Genomic DNA, 21,799 nt, shown 5'->3' with positions numbered 1-21,799 from the left:
TTGCAACCCCAGCTTTTTTCTCATTTCCATTTGCCTCAAAAATTTTTTCCCATCCCTTCACTCTCAGTCTGTGTGAATCCTTTGTTCTGAGGTGGGTCTCTTGCAGACAGCAAATATATGGATCATGTTTTCTTATCCATTCAGCTACCCTGTGTCTTTTGATTGGAGCATTTAATCCATTTACATTTAATGTTATTATTGAAAAGTATTTGTTTATGGTCATTTTTATTCTTAATGTTTGTGTTTCTTCTTGTCTTTCTGTTTCTTCTTTTTACAGCAGTCCCTTTAGCATTTCTTGCATTGCTGGTTTGGTGGTAATAAACTCTCTTAGCCCTTTTTTGTCTGTGAAGCTCCTGATTTCCACCTTCAATTTTGAATGATAGCCTTGCTGGGTATAGTATTCTTGGATTCATTCCCTTGCTTTGCATCACTTTGTATATTTCATTCCATTCCCTTCTTGCCTGGTATGTTTATGTTGAGAAGTCAGCTGATATTCTAATAGGAGATCCCTTGTAGATAATTTTCTGTCTCTCTCTGGCAGCCTTTAAGATTCTTACTTTGTCGTTGGTGTTTGCCAATTTAATTATGATGTATCTTGGTGTTGGTCTTTTGGGGTTCATCTTGTTTGGCACTCTATGTGTAGTTTTTTCTTGCCAGTATCAGGGAAGTTTTCTCTCATTTTCTTCAAACAGGTTTTCTAATCCTTGTTTCTCCTCCTCTCCTTCTGGTATCCCTATTAAGGGAATGTTGTTTCATTCTGCATTGTCCCAAAGCTCCCTTAGGCTCTCCTCTTGCTTTTTAAGTTTTTTTTCCAGTTGCTCCTGTGTTTGTGTGTTTTTTCCTACCTTGTCTTCTAATTCACTGGTGCGGTCCTCAGCCTCTTCTAGTCTGCTGTTTAAGCCTTCCATTGTGTTCTTTATTGCAGCTATGTCGTTCTTCATTTCCTCTTGGTTCCTTTTCATGTTGGTGACATTCTCATTCAGCTCCTTATAATTCTCATTGAGTTGTGTGCATTTGTCATCCAGCCGTTTGAGCATCCTTATAACCATTACTCTGAATTCTTTCTCTGATAAGTTAGTAGCCTCAATTTCATTTAACTCCCTTTCTGATGACTCCTCTTTTTCTTTCCTTTGTGGATTGCTTTTTTGTCTTCCCATGTTTTGCTGTAATATTTTAATTGTAGCTCTGATTGCTTTGCTATCTAGTTTCTTTTGGGTATGGTGCTACTGGTGTGACCTCTCAGGTCTCCTGGGTTTGGTAGTCTAGTGTAGCTCCCTACTTGGGCTATTTGAGTTCTCTTGATGTAGGCCTGTGAGCTGGAAAGGCGCAACTGAGGTGTCTAGAAGTCAGCAGCTGTGGATGGGGTGTTCCAATTTTTGCTGTCTTATGCCCTTGATTAAAATCACATGTGCCCCACAGAGACTCACAGTGGCACCCAGGAACCGTCTATTGGGGTGGTGGGGCTCAGAAAGCCTGCGTTCTAGCAAAGTGTGACTGCGGTGTCCAGAGTTCTGTCGTTGTGGGGTGGGTAGACTCAGCTTTTGCTGCTGCCTCCGTGGTTGGATACACGCGATTCCAGCAGCAGCTCACAGAGGCACCTGTGGTGTGTTTGCCAGCAGGGTGTACTGACACACTCTGAAGGGCCCTGGCACTGAAGCCACTGGATTGCAGTGTCTGTGGGCAGGTATCCCAGAAGAGGGAATTCAGCGTTTCTACAGCCCAGCAGTGCACCTGTTTGTTTAAGTGCACGACCAGCAGGGCTCACAGTGGGGCCCCAGGGCTTCCTGTGTAGCGGTGGTCTTGGGAGACCTACACGCTGGAAAAGCATGCACCTGTAGTGTCCAGAGTTCTGCAGCTGTGGGGTGGGGGAACTCAGATTTTGCTGGTGCACTTGTGGTGGATAGGCTTGCGTTCCCCATAGCAGCACACAGGAGCACCCACAGTGAGTTTGCTAGCGCAGGCCCACTGAAGCACTCTGAAGGGCCCTGGCACACTTTGAGCAGGTATCCAGGATGGGTGAATTCCGAATTTCTACTGCCCAGGGGAGTGCGTCCCTATTAATCCAAGATCGGACCCAGCAGAGGCTCACCACGGCTTCCCCAATGTGCCCTGTGGATAGATGGGCTGAGGGGGAGTGAGCAACTGTGAAGGTGCAGTTCGCAGGCGCAGTTCCCCACTGAGCTCTGACGCACGCTGTGGGGCCCTGGCGCTTAAGTTGCGCAGCTGGGTGTGTGGGGGCAGTTATTCAGGCAGAGGGAATTCAGAATTTCTACTGGGTGGCAGTGTGCCTGTGTCTGTACAAAATCACACCCAGTTTAGTCTCCCAGTGACTCCTAAGAGGAGTCTATGGAGTGGTGTGCCTCAGAGACCTGCTCGCTGGAGACACGCGAACCCGAGCAGGCAATGTCAGAGGTCTGCCGCTGGGGAGGAGGAGACTGCACTTACTGCTGTCGGGGTGCGTTGCTCCTTTGGCACAGAGTCCCAGAGTCTGCAGGTGTGGCTGCAGGTTTTTGCCGGAGTGGCTGCCGGATCACGGGCAGTGTCCAAGGCCTGTCTGGGTGGTGGTGCTGCTGAGTTCCTAGAAGAGGCCGCTCTCCCCTTTAAGATGGTGTGGGTTCCGTGCCCGGGTCCCGCAGCCCGGGGAGTGCCACAGCGGTGATAGTCTCTCCGTGTCCCAGAGAGCCTGGTCTGTCAACCTCTGCTGCTCCTGCCGGATTTAACTGTCCCTCACTCACTCACACACCACACACCACACACATCCACACACTCTCCATTCATCCCCTCACTCACTCACTTCCTATCCCTCACCTCCATCCTGCCAGCCACCATCTTACGCTGGAATCTAATCCCAAATAGAGTTTTAACCTCTTTGTTTCTCCTGCTTCCCAGATTAAATTTATGAAGATACCAAATTATTGCTCCAGTTTCTGAGAGCACCCAATTCAAAATTTCTCTAGATGCTCAAAATCCTAACACAAGGTCTAATCCCATAATAAGCCCTTCCTAACATCCCTTTACTGGTTCTCCATGTTGGATGGTATCTCCTCTTGCAAGTAGCACCAATAAATACAACTTTAAAAAAAAAGAGAAGATAGACATCTTTGTCTTCACTGCCCCCTATGCAGTACTGACTCAGTGGTGTGAAATCACTGAGCTAAATGCCAGTCCTTTTTGTTCCAGTCTTGACAGTCCTCAATTTTATCTGAAGAAAGTACAGCCCTCATTAACACATTTCATATTTAAAAAACATTTCCTAAACGTTACCTTTATGTTTTCATTTTACATCAGAGGGCATTTTTTTTTAAACCTCACCTGAGGATATTTTTTCCCATTGCTTTTCAGAGAAAGTGTAAGGGGAGAGAGATAGAGAGAGGGAGGGAGAGGGAGAGGGAGGAAAAGAGGGAGGGAGGGAGGGAAAGCAAGAGAGAGAGAGAGAGAGAGATGTAAGAGAGACATATCGACTGACTGCCTCCTACATGCACCCTGACCAGGGATGGGAGCACACCCGCAACCCACGACCCTCTGATGTACAGGCCAATGCTCTAACCACTGAGAACACTAGCCAGGATCATCTCTTCCCTTTCATCTTGTGTGAATCTTTTGTTCTGAAGTGTGTCTCTTGTAGACAGCATATATATGGGCCATGTTTTCTTATCCATTCAGCTAACCTATGTTTTCTTATTAGAGCATTTAAGCCATTTACATTTATAGTTATATTGATAGGTACTTATTTAAAGCCATTTTTATTCTTTATGCCAGTGCTCCTCTCTCTATTTCTTCTTTTTCTTGCAGCAGCCCCTTTAACGTTTCTTGCAGTGCTAGTTTGGGGTTAATATACTCCTTTAGACTTTTTTTGTCTGGGAATCTGCTTCACCTTCAATTTTGAATGATGGCCTTGCTGGAGAGAGTAATCTTGGTTTCAGAGCCTTGCTTTACATTACTTTGAATACTTCATGCCGTTCCCTTCTGGCCAGTAGTGTTTCTGTTGAGAAATCAATTGACAGCCTTATGGAAACTCCCTTGTAAGTAACTTACTGTCACTCTTGCTGCCCTTAAGATTATCTGTTTTTAACATTTGCCATTTTAATTATGATGTGGATCTTTGTGTTCCTCTTTACTGGGACTCTCTGTACTTCCTGAACTTGAGTGACTCTTTCCTTTACCAGGTTAGGAAAGTTTTCTTTCATTATTTCTTCAAACAGGTTCTAGCCCTTGCTCACTTTCTTCTCCCTCTCATACCAGTATAATATGGATGTTGTTCTGTTTCATGTTGTCCCAAAAATCCCATAAACCATCCCCATGTTTCTTAACTATTTTTCTTTTTATTTCTCTGATTGTTTTTTTCTACCTTGTTTTCTAATTTGCTGATTCAATCCTCTGCTTCCTCTAACCACTCTTAATGTGTATTCTTTATTTCAGCTACTAGAGGCCCAGTGCATGGATTCATGCACCGGTGGGGTCCCTCGGCCTGGCCTGCACCCTCTTGCAATCCGGGGTCCCTCGGGGGATGTTGGATAGCCAGTTTTGGCCTGATCGCTGCAGACCTGATCCAGACAGGAGGGAACCTGATCCCCGCAGGCCCAATCCAGAGAGGAGAGAGCCCAATCCTGTGCGTTAAGCATCTGTCCCCTGGTGGTCAGTGTGCATCATAGCGACTGGTCGTTCGGTCATTCAGTCGCTTTGGCTTTTATATATATAGATGTTAGTCTTCATTTCCGATTTGTTGTTTTTCATTATTTCTATATCTTTTTCATGCTGTTGAGCATTCTAAAAACTATTACTTGATACTCTGTTTCCAATAAATTGCTTTTTCTCCATTTCATTTAGCTCTTTTTCTGAAGATTCCTCCTGTTCTTTCATTTGGGCCTATTTCTTTGTTTTCCCATTTGTGCTGTTTCTTTGTGTTTATTTCTGTGTATTGGATAAGGCTGCTATCCTCCCAGTCTTGGGGCAGTGGCCTTCTTGTGGGACCCAGTAGTGCAATCTCCTTGATCTTCTGAGCTGGGTGCTCTAGGAATGTCCCTTGTGCGGGTTATGTGGGCCCTACTGTTGTATTTGGGTCTTCATTGCTGTTGTCCCATTCATGGGAGGGTTCAGCACTCAGGCTTGCTGACTGGGAGGCTCAACCCCAACCATGTCATGCCACCCGGGACTGACACATCATGGGGGCAGATTCAACAGCATTGGAGCAAAATCCAACAAGCTCCACAAGTAACAGATCCAAAGATTTTTTTTCCCTTTTGTTCTTAACTTTTTTCTTTCATATCTTTTATTTATTTATTTCCTTTCATTCTGTTCTTTTTTTCTATTTCTTTCCTTTTTTTAGTTATTTTTAATTTATTTTTTCTTTTCTCTTTTCCTGTTTTTCTTTTCCTATTCTAGATTTATTTTATTCATTATTATTACTGCTTAAAACTTAGTATATTTCATTAATTTTTTCTTTTTTTTATTCTTATTCTATTTCTTTTCCATCTTTCAGATTCTCTTTTTTCAGTTCTTTTTTTGTTTGTTTCTTCTAATTCTTTTGGTCTTGTGTCTTTTAGTATGGTTTTTTTAGTCTTTTGTTGTTGAGTTTCATGTTGTTTCAGGTTTGGTCTTATTTTGTTCTGTCAAAACCATTGTGACGCCCTGACCAGTTTGGCTCAGTGGATGGAGTGTCGGCCTGCGGACTCAAGGGTCCCGGGTTTGATTCCAGTCGGGGGCATGTGCCTCGGTTGCAGGCACATGCCCACTGGGGAGTGTGCAGGAGGCAGCTGATTGATGTTTCTCTCTCATTGATGTTTCTGGCTCTTGGTCCTTCTCCCTTCCTCTCTGTAGAAAATCAATAAAATATTTTTTTTTTAAAAAAACCATTGTGGCCAAAACCGGTTTGGCTCAGTGGATAGAGCGTTGGCCTACGGACTGAAAGGTCCCAGGTTCGATTCCGGTCAAGGGCATGTACCTGGGTTGCGGGCACATCCCCAGTAGGAGATGTGCAGGAGGCAGCTGATCGATGTTTCTCTTTCATCGATGTTTCTAACTCTCTATCTCTCTCCCTTCCTCTCTGTAAAAAATCAATAAAAATATATTTAAAAAAAAAAAAAAAAAACCATTGTGCGTCACTGTTCCTGCCTGGCCCTGGGCAACCTGACTGAACCATGCCAGGGCAGAGCCACAAGTAGTCCACGGGGTAGGGCCTCCATAGGACAGAGGCTGGGTCTGCCTCAGGTCTTGTACCTTGAATATGTCTATTGTGAGCTGCTCTCACTTCCCCCACAGAACTGGCTCTGTAGGGGTATCTAGGTTCTGGTCAGGATGGTTTAAACAGATTTGTGTTGGGGGTGGTACCTATACCTTGTAAGAGGCGGTGGCAGGCACTTCCTCTCCTTCAAATGCTTCAGCTCTGCCTGGTTCACTGGCATCTCCTTTCTGCCACCCCAAGCAAAAGGCATTTAAAAAAAAATAAAAATCATCCACACTACACACGCCAATCTTTCAGCAGGGCCTCCGCCCAGGCTCAGACATGGCCAAATATCCAAGTCCCTTATGCTGCCAGACCCAGTCACATGGACACAGATATCCAGCCCAGAGCCATTCCCTCTGGTCTCAGGCTATAGCAGGATGGGGCAGAACCAGCCGTTGCCCTGGTGGGAGAAGGGGCACCTGTCCTACACTCGAGGTAGACAGGACTGATCCTCTTCCATGGGATCACAGAAAAGGAAAAAATAAAATAAATAAAAACTAAAAAAAAAGGAAAGAAAAAAATAGAATGAAAGGGAAGAAAGAAACAAACGTTATGAAAGAAAAAAAATAAGAAAGAAAGAAAAGAAACTTTGGATCTGCTACTTATGGAGCTTGTTGGATTTTGTTCCAATGCTGTCCAGCTCCCCACCTGAACTCCACAAAAAGTTCTTCCACAGAATGCAGGGTCCCTCAGATTCACTTCTGGGTGTACTGGTCAGACCCTTCTGCCAGCCCCAAATTCCAATGCACGGCTCCTCCCATAGACACAGACAGAGGTGAACTTCCAGGCTAATGTTGTGACAAAGCAATCACTCTTGCATGTGGTGGTGTGGTCGGAGACGCTCAAGTGGACCGATACACCACTGCCCAATGATACCAGAGGACGGGGGCTGGACTGCCACACCTTCCCTCTGGCTTCCCAGCCACGCAGCTCACCCTCTCCTCATCTCTTCCTGTCTCCTCTCCACACTCCCCACTCACAATAATTCAGATCAGCTACATTTCAACTGGCTTTTCAAGTTGAATGCTCTGCAATTTAGCCACAAGCCCAATCTGGTGCTGGAAGCAAGTGGACAGAGCTTCCTGCTAGTCTGCAGCCATCTTGGAATCTTCCTCCAGCGAGCATTTTTCAGAATTGAACCCTAAAATCCACTGAATGAGATGATTCAAGGAATTATAACTTTGCTGAGTCAGAAACATGAGTAATTTTTGTCGAAGTCCTCAAAGAACATTAAATAATCTAAAGATTTAAATATTATCCCATATAGTCTGTGCTAAACATTATAGTATATCATTTCAGAAATACACTTTGACAGCCTCACCTTAGAAATTAATTGCATGACACTTAACAGGTAAAAGAAATTCATCTTTCATTCCATTCACTCAGCAGATGACTCACCTGGGGAGAAAAGGTCCATGTTTTGGGCTTTTTAGGCTGCCATGTGGCTCTGACTGTATGAATGTTGCTCAGAACCTGAAATGAGATTTTCCCATTAGAAATAATGTAGAAAGCTCTCTGAAACACCACTACTTCCACACCCTAAACAGTTAACAGTGTCTAAATTGCGTGGAGCAGAGGGAGAAGGGACCTTTCACTTTTTACGTTGTGCAATTCTGTCATTTCTGATTTTTTAACATCAAGTACATATATAATTTTTTAAATGATTAACAAAAAACAAGTGTTAAAGTACTTTATAAAACAGAGAAGGACTAATAAAATGAATTCAGACTCATATCTTTCCATTGGTGATAAATTATATTAAGTGAAATACTTAATATCTGAGATAGAAAAGTAAGTTTCAGGTACCAAATGACCTTTTAAGAAACGTGACCCATAAGAGCATTTCATGTGTAGTTACCCTGCCCCTGAGACAGACAAGGCTAACAGCTCAGATATATGGTTCCATCTTCTTCAAGACCTCAAGGCCCATAAATTATATTCTTTCTGCAATTTAATCTCATAAAATGCTACTGAAGAAGTCAGTCACACAATATACATAAAACAACGAAACATAAAAGGAGCCAAAACTATAAAGAAAAGTTCGAATTCTGTAAAGTTACAGTCAAAATTGACATCTTCCAAAGAACAAGTAACAATTTTTATCTTCAATAAAAAATATTTTAGTATAGCACTTCTAAAACTAATCTTTAAAAGAAATTATAAATTATCCCAAACATGTCATCTGAGGTCAAATTCAATTCACTGCCCTCTAAGTCCCCACTGTAGGCAGTTAGCAGTACAGACGTGCAGGAGGCAGCCAATCAATGATTTTCTCTCATCAGTGATGTTTCTATCTCGCTCTCCCTTTTCCTCTCCCTCTCTAAAAATCAATAAAAATATTTTTTTTAAATTCCTGGAAACAAATGAAAATAAACACATGACAACCCAAAATCTATGGGACACAGCAAAAACAATCTTGAGAGGAAAGTTTATAGCACCTCAGGCCTATCTCAAAAAAACGAGAAAAATTAATAATAAACTATTTAACCCTACAACTTAAAGAATTACAAAGAGAACAACGAGAAAAGCCCAGAGTAAGCAGAAGGAAGGAAATAATAAAGATTAGAGCAGAAATAAATGGCATAGAGACTAAAAAAGAAAATACAAAATACCAATGAAACCAAGAGGTGGTTCTTTGAAAAGATAAACAAGATTGATGAACCTTTAGCCAGATGCATCAAGAAATAAAGAGAGAGAGAAAAGAAGAAAGAAAGAAAGAAAGAAAGAAAGAAAGAAAGCCCAAAGAAATAAAATCAGAACCAAATGAGGTGAAGGAACAACTTACACCACAGAAAGACAAAGGATTGTAAAAAAAAAAAAAAAAAAAAAAAAAAAACCTATGAACACCTATATGCCAACAAGCTGGACAATGTGGATGAAATGGACACATTACTAGAAATATACAATCTTCCAAAACTGAATCAGGAAGAATCAGAAAACCTAAATGGGCCAATAACATAAAACTGAAGTAGTAATCAAAACACTCCCAGCAAAAAAAAGCCCTGGTCTGGATGGCTTCACAAGGGAGTTTAACCAAACATTCAAAGAATAACTAATACCTAGCCTCCTCAAACTACCCCAAAAAATCCAAGAGGAAGGAACACTTCCAAAATCTTTTTAAGAGGCTAGCATTATCCTATTCCAAACCAGATAAAGACACTACAAAGAGAAATACGGGCCAATATCCCTGATGGACATGGATGCTAAAATCCTCAAAAAAGTATTAGCAAATCAGCCCTAGCTGGTTTGGCTCAGTCAGCCTTCAGACTGAAGGGCCCAGGTTGATTCCGGTCAAGGGCAGATGCCTAGGTTGCAGGCTCAATCCCGAGTAGGCAGCAGTGCAGGAGGCAGCCAATCAACGATTCTCCCTCATTATTGATGTTTCTATCCCTCTCTCCCTCTCATTCCTCTCTGAAAATCAATAAATATATATTATTTTTAAAATTATTAGCAAGTCAGATCCAGCAATACTTTAAAAAGATCATACTTGAGAGAAAACCAAGATGGTGGCATAGGTAAACACCAGAAATTGCTGCCTCCCACAACAACTTCAAAAATACAACTAAAAGACCAAACGGACATCATCCAGAACCACAGCAAGGATGGCTGAGTGGAAATTCTACAACTAGAAGAAAAGAGAAAAGCATACCAAGCCTCAGAGGAGATGCGGTGCAGAAGTAAAGTACAGAGGTACGGAGGCACACGCAGAGAGGGCTGGTGGCTGAGGACACGGTTGTCTTTTTCAATCAGTAGGGAGTCTCAAGCTCTGAGCTCCAGTTCCCGGCAAGTCTCTGGGGACCCAGACTCATACGGGAGAAACTGGACTGTCTGGCATTGGTCGGAACTCGAGGACAGCTTTCTCTCGGAGGTGCTTGCAGCGATTGCCGGGACACTGAGAAGCGGGGCTTCTGAGGGCAGCCATAGCTGCTTGCTCCGCCCTGTTGATCCCCAGGGACCCCCGCACCGCCCAAGCTGTGCGCCGGCTTTTGCATATGAAAGGCCTGGCCCTTTGAAATCTGAAAATTACCTAACAAACTGCAGCTGGCCTAAGGCCCCAGGGAAACTTGCATTGCTTTACAGCTGAGCTCCTGCTGGGTAGCCTCAGGAAGAGGCTAGATTAGCACCTCATTAGAGATCCAGGAGCCAGTGTGCCCGGTGGTCAGAGTGGGACCATCCAGATTGCAGCTCCTCGGATCCATAAAGGACACACTCAGGGGGCAGACTCAGTGAGCACCAAAGCCCCACTGAAGCAAGTCTTGCCCCAGGGGGGTGTCTCCAGCACAGAAGTTCTCCCACTGCAGACACAGCTGATTCTCACAGCCAATTGGCCTGGAGGTCAATTCCTCCCAGTGATACCTACAATAATCAAGGCTTAACTACAACAAGTCTGGGCACAAAGCCCACAAAGGGGTGCACCAAGAGTGTCCACCTCAGGTAATTGGGGAGGCTGAGCCACTGGGCCCTATAGGACACCTAGTACACAAAGCCACTCTATCAACACAGGGAAGGATAAAAAAATGTGGAGACAAAGAAACAGATCACAAATGACAGAAATGGAGGAAAGCAAACTACTGGATGTAGAGTTCAAAACCACACTTTTAAAGTTTTTCAATAACTTTCTAGAAACCACCAATAAATTTAGTAAGACCCTCAAAAAGTCTAGTGAGACCACTGATAAATGTAGTGAGACCCTCAAAAAATCTAGTGAGACCCTCGAGGATATGAAAAAGGACCAACTAGAAATTAAGCATACAATTACTGAAATAAAGGATATTATGCAGAGTTCCAACAGCACACTAGAGGATCGCAAGAATCAAGTCAAAGATTTGAAATACGAAGAAGCAAAAATCACCCAACCGGAAAAGCAAAATGAAAAAAGAATCCAAAAATATGAAGATAGTGTAAGGAGCCTCTGGGACAGCTTCAAGCGTACCAACATCCAAATTATAGGGGTGCCAGAACAAGAGAGAGCAAGATATTGAAAACCTATATGAAGAAATAATGACAGAAAACTTCCCCTACATCGTGAAAGAAATAGACTTACAAGTCCAGGAAGCACAGAGAACCCCAAAGAAAAGGAATCCAAAGAGGACCACACCTAGACACATCATAATTAAAATGCCAAGGGCAAAAGACAAAGAGAGAATCTTAAAAGTAGCAAGAGAAAGACAGTCAGTTACCTACAAGGGAGTACCCATATGACTGCCAGCTGATTTCTCAACAGCAACTTTGCAGGCCAGAAGGGAGTGGCAAGAAATATTCAAAGTGATGAATGCCAAGAACCTACAACCAAGATTACTTTATCCAGCAAAGCTATCATTCAGAATTGAAGGTCAGATAAACAGCTTCACAGATAAGGAAAAGCTAAAGGAGTTCATCACCACCAAACCAGTATTATATGAAATGCTGAAAGGTATCCTTTAAGAAGAGGAAGAAGAAGAAAAAGGTAAAGATACAAATTTTGCACAACAAATAAACATCTATCAACAAGTGAATCTAAAAATCAAGTGAATAAATAATCTGATGAACAGAATAAACTGGTGATTATAATAGAATCAGGGGCATAGAAAGGGAGTGGACTGACTATTCTTGGGGGAACGGGGTGTGGGAGATGCGGGAAGAGACTGGACAAAAATTGTGCACCTATGGATGAGGACAGTGCAGGGGGGAGGTGAGGGCAGAGGGTTGGGGGAGAACCAGGTGGAGGGGAGCTATGGGGGGAAAAAAGAGGAACAACTGTAATAATCTGAACAATAAAGATTTAATTTTAAAAAATTTTAAAAATTTTTTCAAAAAAGAATAAACTCAAAATGTATAAAAGACATAAATGTAAGCTGTGAAACATAAAAATCCTAGAAGAAACCATAGGCAGCCAAGTCTCAGACATCTCTCGAAGCAATTATGTTTACGGATACATCTTCTAGGACAAAGAAAACTAAGGAGAAAAAAAACAAATGGGACTACATCAAAATAAAAAGCTTCTGCACAGCAAAAGAAACCACTAACAAAATGAAAAGGGAGTCCACTGAGACACTGCTTGAGAACATATTTGGCAGTGACACATCTGATGAAGGTTAATATCCAAAATATATAAGGAACTCATACAACTTAAGAGAAGGAAAACAAAAAATCCAATTAAAAAATGGACAAAGGACCTAAATAGACACTTCTCCAACGTAGACATACAGATGGGCAAGAGACATATGAAAAAATGTTCAAAGTCACTGATCATCAGAGATGCATATTAAAACAACAATGAGGTATCACCTCACACCTGTCAAAATGGCTATCATCAACAAATCAACAAATGACAATTGCTGGCAAGAATGTAGAGAAAAGGGAACCCTCATGCACTGCTGGTAGGAATGCAGACTGGTGCAGTCATTATGGAAAACAGTATGGAGTTTCCTCCAAAAATTAAATATGGAACTGCCATTTGACCCAGTGACCCCACTTCTAGGGATATATGCTAAGAATCCTGAAACACCAGAAGTGGTAGAGTTTCCAACTGTAAGTGTGGCTTTGCCTGTTTCTCCTTTCAGCTCTATCAGTTTTCACTTTGTGCATTGTGACGCTCTGATGCTAGATGAACACTTTGGGGACTGTTACATCTTCTTGGTGAACTGTCCCTATCATGCAGTGTGCCTCTCTATTCCTGGTAACTGTCTTGTTCTAAAGTCCACTTTACCTGATATTAATATATTTTAAGTGCTACATGTTTTTCCACTTGTTACATTTAAGGTAGGTTTCTTATATGTAGGCTATGGTTAGATCGCTCTCATTGTGGTTTTAACTTGCATTTCCCCAATGATTTATTATATGTTGACTATATCTTTATATGCCTCTTAGTTTTTCATATATTTTCTTTTTTTAAGTGGTTTTTGTCCATTTAGAAAACTGAGTTATATTTTTGTTTCTTGGACATCCTTGACTTGTTCATGATCTTAGGGGACAAGTGTTCAACATTCCATCATTAAGGATGATGATGCTAGCTTTAGTTTTCTAGTTGCCCTTTACCAATTTGAGGGCATTCTCTTTTGTTCCTAGTGTGTTGGGATTTTTTTTAAAATCATGAATGGGTTTTGAAATTGGTCAAATACTTTTTCTACATCTATAGTTCTTCTTTAGTAATTCTTTAGTTCTGTTAATATGGAAAATTACAATGATCTGAATTTAAATGTCAAATGTTGGTTACACAGGTGCATAATTTGAATTCCTGAAATTCAAGTTCAATATTCCCCAATGTGCTAATATTTTGTTTAGGATTTTAGATTTTATATTCATGAGGGACACTGCTCTTATCATTTTTCTCTTGTAATGTCCTATAGTATTTTGGCATCACATTTTTCCTGGCCCTACAAAATGAGTGGGGAGATTTCCTTTTCATCTTTGGAAGAATTTGTGTACTATTGGAATTATTTCTTCCTCAAATGTTTGGAGGAATTCACCAGTGAAGCCATCTAAGCCTAGGGTTTTCTTTGTTGGAAGATTTTTAATTACAGTTTCAATTTTTTTAACAAAGGTTATTTAAATGTTCTATTTTTTTCTTATGTCAGTTTCAGTATATTGTGGTTTTTCAGGGAACTGATGTATATAAATTATCAAATTTATTGGCATAAAAATGTTTATAATATCCCCTTACTATCCTTTTAATGTCTGGGGGATCTGTGATGAGGTGCCATTTTCATGTCAAATATTGATCATTTGTTTTCTTTCTCCCTTTTTAAACTTTCTTAATCAGTCTTACTAGTTAGGCATCTCTCAATTTTACTAATCTTTTCAAAGAATAAACTTTTGCCTTTTCTGATTTTCTCTTTTATTCATCTGTTTTCCATTTCATTAATTACTATTCCTACCTTGATTATTTCCTCCATTCTGCTTTCTTCTGGTTTAACTCACTCTTCCTTTTCTAGCCTCTTGAGTTAGTTTAGAGCACCAATTTTAAATCTTTCTTCTTATCTAGTAGTATATCAATCAAAGCTATACATTTCCAGCCCAGCCGGTGTGGCTCAGTGGTTGAGCATCAACCTCTGAACCAATTCACGGTTGGATTCCTGATCAGGGCACATGCCCAGTTGCAGGCTCAATCCCCAGTAGGGGGCATGCAGGAAGCAGCTGATCAATGATTCTCTCTCATCATTGATGTTTCTATCTCTTTCTACTTCTTCGCTTCCTCTCTAAAACCAATAAAAAATATATATATTTTTTAAAAGCTATACACATCCACCTGAGCATCATTTAAAGATACTGTCTCACAAACAAATCAATTTTTTTAATCCTCACCCGAGAATATGTTTTTATTAATTTTAGAGAGAGGAAGGGAGAGATAGAGAAACTTTGATGTGCGAGAGAAACATCAATCAGTTACCTCCCATACACAGCCCAACCAGGGATCGAACCCACAACCTAGGTATGTGTCTTGACCAGGAATCAAACCTGCAACCTTTTGGTGTATGGGACAGCGCTCCAACCAACTGAGCCACCCAGCCAGGGCCAAATCAATTACTTTTTTAGGAGTCATTCAGATTCTTTGTTTGGTACTGGATAAAAAATATTCTCCTAGGAATCAGGGAGGAATCAAGTGGAAAAGAACACAAGGAAGCTCCATAAGGGGAGGTAATGCTCCACTTCCTGATGGGGGTGAGGGTTACACAGGAATGTGCGTTTGACAGAAATGCAACTCTGTGCGCCTAAGTATTGAGTTATACAATACTAGAAGGCAAGCACCAGTACCTTTTTGTAGGTGAAAAATCTATGGCTGAAAGGCTTTAACTATGACGATTAGCCAACATCACACATCTGGCCACTGAAAGAGCCAGAGTGAAGCCCATGTCATCAAAACCCATGTAGTTGCACTCTGCCACATATTACTTTATATGTATATACACATGCCTATACATACACATACACATGCACATATAAAGAAACAGACACAGAGACAGACAGACCCCCGCCAGGACGTGTTTAACGTGTTGACTAACAAAATGTTTTCCATCCTGACGTGAAGCCCCGTGCTCTGCAGTAAGCTCACCTTACTGCCATCAAACAGACAGAGGCGCACGTGTCTGCTGAGGAGCTGGATGCTCACTCCCGGCACAGGAATCATTTTACAGCTCCAGAGGGTCAGGATCAAGGAAACACGACTTGCTCTTGACCTAATCTAAAAGAAAAATTAGTTATGAAAAGGTTTACTTTTGTGACTAAAAAGACAAAGTAATTTTCAAAGCATCTTTTATAAATATGTAAGAAAATATACATAAGAATAATGTACAAATAACAAAAGGAAGACTTTTACAAACAAATATGCACCCACAAGAAGACTGTCAATAGTATGATTAATTTAAGTCAAAATTTTAGGTACATTTTTTATGACGATTTATATTTGAATTATTTGCACTTTGGTGGAAATGTATAAAACTGTGATGGGGAGGAACTGCCATACAATCAGGTAAGATGTATGAGCTTATTCACACAGCCACTCCTCCACAATGGGGGTGAGGGCAGACGGTCACAGCATGTGTAGCTTCCAGCCAGGTCCTCTTGGTTTAATTCTAAGCACTTAGCTACATTGTTCCTTGGCTTCTTAAACAGATGTTTTGACAGAGAGAAGTCACTGACTATGGGATATGACTGCTTGGTTCACCTTCACAGGTACAGTTCAGAATGTCCATAAACAAATTTCATCTGGTTTCTAATTTAAGAACATCTTCCATTCTTAACTTTCTGCCTTATGATCATGGTCCTTCCATTTAAAATACTTATATCATTGATAAAATAAGGCAACATCTAAAAGCCTCACCTTTTCATTTTAAGAAATGAGAGCAGGGTGTAAAATTCATAAAATGAAATGCCATTTATCCCAGTATTCCAGTACTAGTACACTAAACACACCAAATACGACATCTTTGTTGACTTGCAATAAGAGATATTTAATACAAAGAAGGTTCCAGGCAATACTCTGGTTGAGAGGAAAAGCAGCACTAAAATTCTGCACTACTCCTCTCCACACCTGACCACAGTAGGTCTGTTCACTCCTTGAGGCCCTGGGGCAGGAAGAGGAAAAAGTGGAAGTTAAATAGGAAGGGGAGTGATGCACTCCAACATGGTGTAGATCTGCTAAAGAGTTGGAGAGTACAATGAAATGAAGAGTGTTTCCTACTTCAACTGGGGATACAGGAATCCTTTACTCTAAGGAATCCCAAAAAAAAGTATAATCAGAAAGTACTCAGTCTTACTTAATTAACATAATATTAATAATAATTGCTGAGGCTGACCAGCAGACCCTGAGCAACGGATGAATGATTACTCTGACACACGTTTCTGTGAAAAAGAGGGCTAAGGGATTGCTTGGCTATAGGAACCCAACAGCCCCATTCACCTGCCTCCTTAGGCTTTTATTGTAGCAACAGTTTGACCTAAAATTAACTTCTAGATACTATTAGTAGGGTAAGTAGCCTTGAGAAGATATATGCATCTGCAGTGTCCTTTAAGCAAGGACATCTGAAGACGAAACATAAAGATTTCAGTAAACACTGGGGTCTCAGACTTGTTTGCAAAAGTCAAGGCAAGGGCTGCCACCTTCGGCAAGGTCCCTTAGAGGCCCCCGACCTTTCAGAGAGTCCTCCTTACAGACTTTCCAACCAAGTCCAGTGCTTCCCCACAAATGATGATGATGATGATGATGATGATGATGATGATGGTGATACTGCCTAACATTTCCTGAGTTATCATCATGATCCAGGCACTATTCTCTGCCCTTCACACACATAATTCTCACAATAACCCTATGTGGCAAGTATTGCTATTATTCCCTTTTTATAGATGAGAAATTGAGGCAGAGAATATGACTGAGATAGGTACTGTTTCCTTTGTAACAATGGGAGAAGAGAGCTGTGGAGAAGAGAAACAAAATAAATCACAAACCCAAGTTTTGTCTTAGTTATGAAACTCATTGAGTATTTCAAAATCACAGAACAGAAACAATTTCTTTGTTTTCCATAATGCATTAATCAATTTACATGTTGTTGGTAAACTTGTAACCAGGACACATCTGGAAAGGTTGTAACTTAGTAGCTACACTTACAGTGCCTGTCTTAGCATCCCACAGGAGATCCCTGAAGGCCAGCTGTGAAGGAGTGAGCTCGGGCTGTAAGAAGTAACTTGCTCGAAATTGATTCCCTGAAAAAATAATGTTTTATTTATTGCCTTACAAATAAAGGAACTAAATTCAAAGCCAAAAGTCCATTACTCTATGCTATAAACTTAAGAAACAGACATCCAAAAGGCCAGCTGCTTCCTGGGAATGGGCTTCCTAAGACAGAGGCACCAATCGGGGTTTACAGACAAACAATAGAGGAAACATAAAAACAGAAACACATAAGAGCTGATCACCAAGCAGCTTCAAGAAATATCTGAAAGCCTCTTAGGCCAATAAGATGGCTTGTGATGAAAATGATCCATTCAAATATTTTTGTAAGATTCAAGAAATCTGTAAATATTTTTTTGGAAATTTAGAAAAATATGTAATCATTACTGTTACTTCTTAACACAAAACCATTTTGATACTATTCTCCCAAATTTTAGTCATAAAGAACACTTATTACAAAATCATGTATTCATTGGAGAAATCATCTTTGACTTCCTACTCTGTGCCAGGTGCTATGCTAGTACCTGGAAATCCAAATGAGGACAGAGAAATGTGGCCCTGCCCTCATGCATTTACAGCTGAGTGGGGAAAACCATTTAAAAATTAAGTAGATTCCCAGCCAGCGTGACTCAGTGGTTGAGTGTTGACCTATGAACCCGAAGGTCGTGTTTTGATTCCTGGTCAGGGCACATGCCCAGGTTGTGGGCTCAATCCCCAGTAGAGGGTGTGCAGGAGGCAGCCGATCAATGATTCTCTCTCATCATTGATGTTCCTATCTTTCTCTCCCTTTCCTTCCTCTTTGAAACCAATAAAAATATTTTTTTAAAAATAAAATAAAATGTTCTTATGGACAAATGTTGCCAAGTACAGGGAAATCCAAGCATAAGTAAGACAACAGAAAAGACGAATGAAGGAAACTCTTTGGAAAAGTTTTGCTGTGAAGAAAAGCAGAGAAAGGGAGGCTTGGCCTGGAAAGGGACAAGACTGGAGAGGCTGGTTCTCAGAGGCGGGAGGGACTAGGCTTGCCAGTGTTACTGATGAGGGAAGGAGTGGTGGGCCCAGCTGAAGATACAGGGAGGGGCTGACAATTAAGAGCCATGTTTCTGGAGCCCAGAGTATAGGAAGACAGGCTGGCCTCTGATTGCATAAGGGGTCCTTCCTCCACTGTCACGGGAAAGATGAGGAAAAGATGAGTGAGCACCAATGAGATGTGAGGTTCACCATCTTTTTAAGCAACTTGTTTGGGCTAAAACAAGAAGTCAGACATAAAGTTTAACTAAGGTCTGTGGCACTGAGAGACCCCGGACTGTTACCTTCCTCCAGCAGCTGGAAGAGCGTGGATGGCCTGAACCCAGCAGGAATGGCTCCCATCGTGGTCAGCACATCAACAGTGTTTGTCTGCTGAAGATGCTAAAAACAATTGATTCACTGTTTTCATTCACGTTTCCCTCACCTCTACAGTATTGTCGTTATCATTATAGCAACTGCAGCCCAGAAAGGAAAGCTCAGGGTACAGATGTTAGTGAACAAATACAGCAATTTACCCCAAATTCCCACGAGGAGCCTTTACTGAATCCTGGCATCTCCCAAGGACCTAAGCCTCAGGTTGTGCCCAGTGGGCTGAGCCCTGTGCTCCTGCACATACAACCCTCATCAAAACGTCCCCCTCCTGTCCCGCCCCACAGTGTACTGCCATGTAACAGATGAGCTAATATCATTAACTCATATGCACTGACAATGGCTATATATATATATATATATCACACACACACTCACAAGCATGTCCATGTAAGACCCAGGGTAAAAAGTCAGAAAGAATAATTCCTAAACTGTTAATGGTGGTTATTTATGGGGGGAGTGAATTTTCATTTTGCTATGTAATTTTTTAAGTGATAAGATTATGAATAATTTCTTACTTTTGGAGGTTTCTGGAATTTTTCCTATTAACTAAAATTTAACAGCAGTCTTTACCTAAATGATAGAAAATGCAGGCAGAAGCCCTAACCGGTTTGGTTCAGCGGATAGAGCGTCAGCCTGTGGACTCAAGGGTCCCAGGTTCGATTCCAGTCAAGGGCATGTACCTTGGTTGTGGGCACATCCCCAGTAGGGGGCGTGCAAGAGGCAGCTGATCGATGTTTCTCTCTCATCGATGTTTCTAACTCTCTATCCCTCTCCCCTCCTCTCTGTAAAAAATCAATAAAATATATTTAAGAAGAAAAAAAAGAAAATGCGGGCAGAAGCAGTGAGAGAGGTTACTCTTCCTACAGAAGAGACCTGACGGGAAATGCTGCTTGGCGCGCAGGCTCGATAACCAGAAGTGCGTGTTTCTGCTCCGCCCAGGCCTGCACCCTGTCTCACATCCAGCGCTCTCTTCCAAAGCCCCATCCTGTTGTGCATCTGAACTCTAGCAGGACTAGTAGGTAACAGAGTGAGGCATCATTGACAAGACAGGCGGTACCAACCTCTGAGAGAGCTTTTTGGACAGCACTCCAGTGAGAATCAGTTCTGGAAGACAAAACAGCACCATGAACGCACAGACAGGTCACGCTTATTCACTTGGTTAGGAAACTTCATTAATCAAAGAACAAAGTACATAACTATCAGTAAGTCCTTTTTTTCCTTTTCCAAAACTGTGAGAGAAAAGGTTTTGGGGTGTGTTTGTTTGTTTTTTAGGGAGAGGAAAGAGAGAGGGAGAAAGGGAGAGAGAAATATCAATTTGTTGTTCCACTTATTTATGCATTCATTGGTTGCTTCTTGTATGTGCCCCTACCAGGGACTGAACCCACAACCTTGGCCTATCAGACGATGCTGTAACCAACTGAGCTACCCAGCCAGGGCTGTCAGTAAGTTCTGAAAACCTAACAGTATCCAGATGAAACCAAGAAAGAATAATCACAAAATTAAAATAGCAATGATCTTTAAGCAAACAGTAATATGAAAAGCACTGTTCACAAACTGCAAGTTGTCTCTCACCAAAAAAATCCTGAATTATTTACAATGATAAAAATAAACAAAGTTTCCCAAACCTTTCATCTATTTTACTTTGATATCCCCTCAGGCCTTGGTACCTATGCTCAACTTGTGCTCCCTCTGCTCTCTCTTCCGCCACCTCCACATCGCCTTCACTGCCTTCTTCACATGACTCGTGGCCTTCTTCTTGATGATGGGGCTGAAAAATGAGGGAAATATAAGGCACTTTTCTTACCTAGTGCAAAAATCAACCAATAAAATGACTTTCAAAGAGACTTGAGTGTAGATGCGAATTTACATGAGGGGCATATAAAAAAGTCAGTGGTAAGAAGATTTCAATATGTAGTTGATCATTTTACTATTTGGAAAATTACAAGGATAGAGGTAGAGAGAACGTTTAATCAAAATGCATTCCAGATAGAATTTATTCAAATAAAAAAAAGGAAGTAAAGGTACAAACAAAAGAACTCGAACAGCATGAGAAGAAAATAATCCTGAGATGGGAAGCCATTTCCAATTACGATGCCCAAACCAGAAATCATACATGAAAAGAAACACTGACAGACTTAGCTACATAAAAAATAAACGTAGGTGAAAGTCAACAAAGAAAACATCTGTCACAAATTTTCAAGAGTTAATATCCTTATTATTAAAATATTACAAAAATGCCAATAAATCAATAAGAGTTTTAAAAACCCCTTATAAAAATGGTCAAAAGAACTGAAAAGGCAATTTACAAAGAAGAAACAGAAATGGTCATAAAGCATGTGACATGAAGCTCAGGCCCATGAATGCAAATGAAAACAACCACTGCTGGTGTGGCTCAGTGGTTGAGCATCTACCTATGAACCAGGAAGTCACAATTCGATTACCAGTCAGGGCACATGCCCGGGTTGCAGGCAATACCCAGTAGGGGGCATGCAGGAGGCAGCTGATCAATGATTCTCTCTTATCACTGATGTTTCTGTCTCTCCCTCCCTCTTCTTTCCTCTCTGAAATCAATAAAAATATATTTTAAAAAACAATCACAAGCCTTTTTTGCCATCACATTGGCAGGAAGACTGATGATGGCTATGACTGAAAATGTGTGGGGAAGCATGTTTTCTTGACACTGGGGTGGGGAACAAGTAGGCCTAACTTTCTGAAAGACAAAACGGCAAATTCAGTCCAAATGTAAAGGTGCAAACCTCTGACCCAGCACTGAGCAGCGGGCTCTACCAGGGGGCAAGGAGGGAGTCTACAAACTCGCCTGACAGGCGGAGCGTCACAGAGGCTGTGGGGGTCTGCAGCTGAACCTCTACCTCCTCCTTTCTGACAGAATCCCTCCCTTCAGCAAGAGCCGGCAAAGAGACTACGTTTCCAAGCCCTTCTTGCCATTAGACGTTGAAAAGAACTAATATAATTGGAAGTTTTTTGAGTAACATCCAGGAAACCGTCTTAAAAAGATGGAAGTTTGGGCG

General features: G+C 41.4%; 1 protein-coding gene across 4 annotated transcripts in view; it reads right to left on the bottom strand.

Annotated features, from left to right (window-relative positions):
• The window catches only part of NPHP1 (nephrocystin 1), an 81,441-nt gene that overhangs the window by 39,971 nt on the left and 19,671 nt on the right, over window positions 1-21,799 (bottom strand). For all 4 annotated transcript variants that reach the window (XM_081100891.1, XM_081100890.1, XM_081100892.1 and 1 more), the window contains 6 exons: window positions 20,438-20,538; window positions 19,832-19,874; window positions 18,683-18,779; window positions 17,307-17,401; window positions 15,255-15,383; window positions 7,622-7,696 (listed from right to left, as the gene is read on the bottom strand). In XM_081100891.1, coding sequence (XP_080957017.1) covers window positions 7,622-7,696; window positions 15,255-15,383; window positions 17,307-17,401; window positions 18,683-18,779; window positions 19,832-19,874; window positions 20,438-20,538 — 540 coding nt within the window. The remainder of the gene's footprint in view (window positions 1-7,621; window positions 7,697-15,254; window positions 15,384-17,306; window positions 17,402-18,682; window positions 18,780-19,831; window positions 19,875-20,437; window positions 20,539-21,799) is intronic.

This window comes from Myotis nattereri (assembly GCF_964212035.1).
Source record: "Myotis nattereri genome assembly, chromosome: 10".
NCBI classification, from domain to species: domain Eukaryota; kingdom Metazoa; phylum Chordata; class Mammalia; order Chiroptera; family Vespertilionidae; genus Myotis; species Myotis nattereri.
This window is presented reverse-complemented; position numbering and strand designations above follow the sequence as displayed.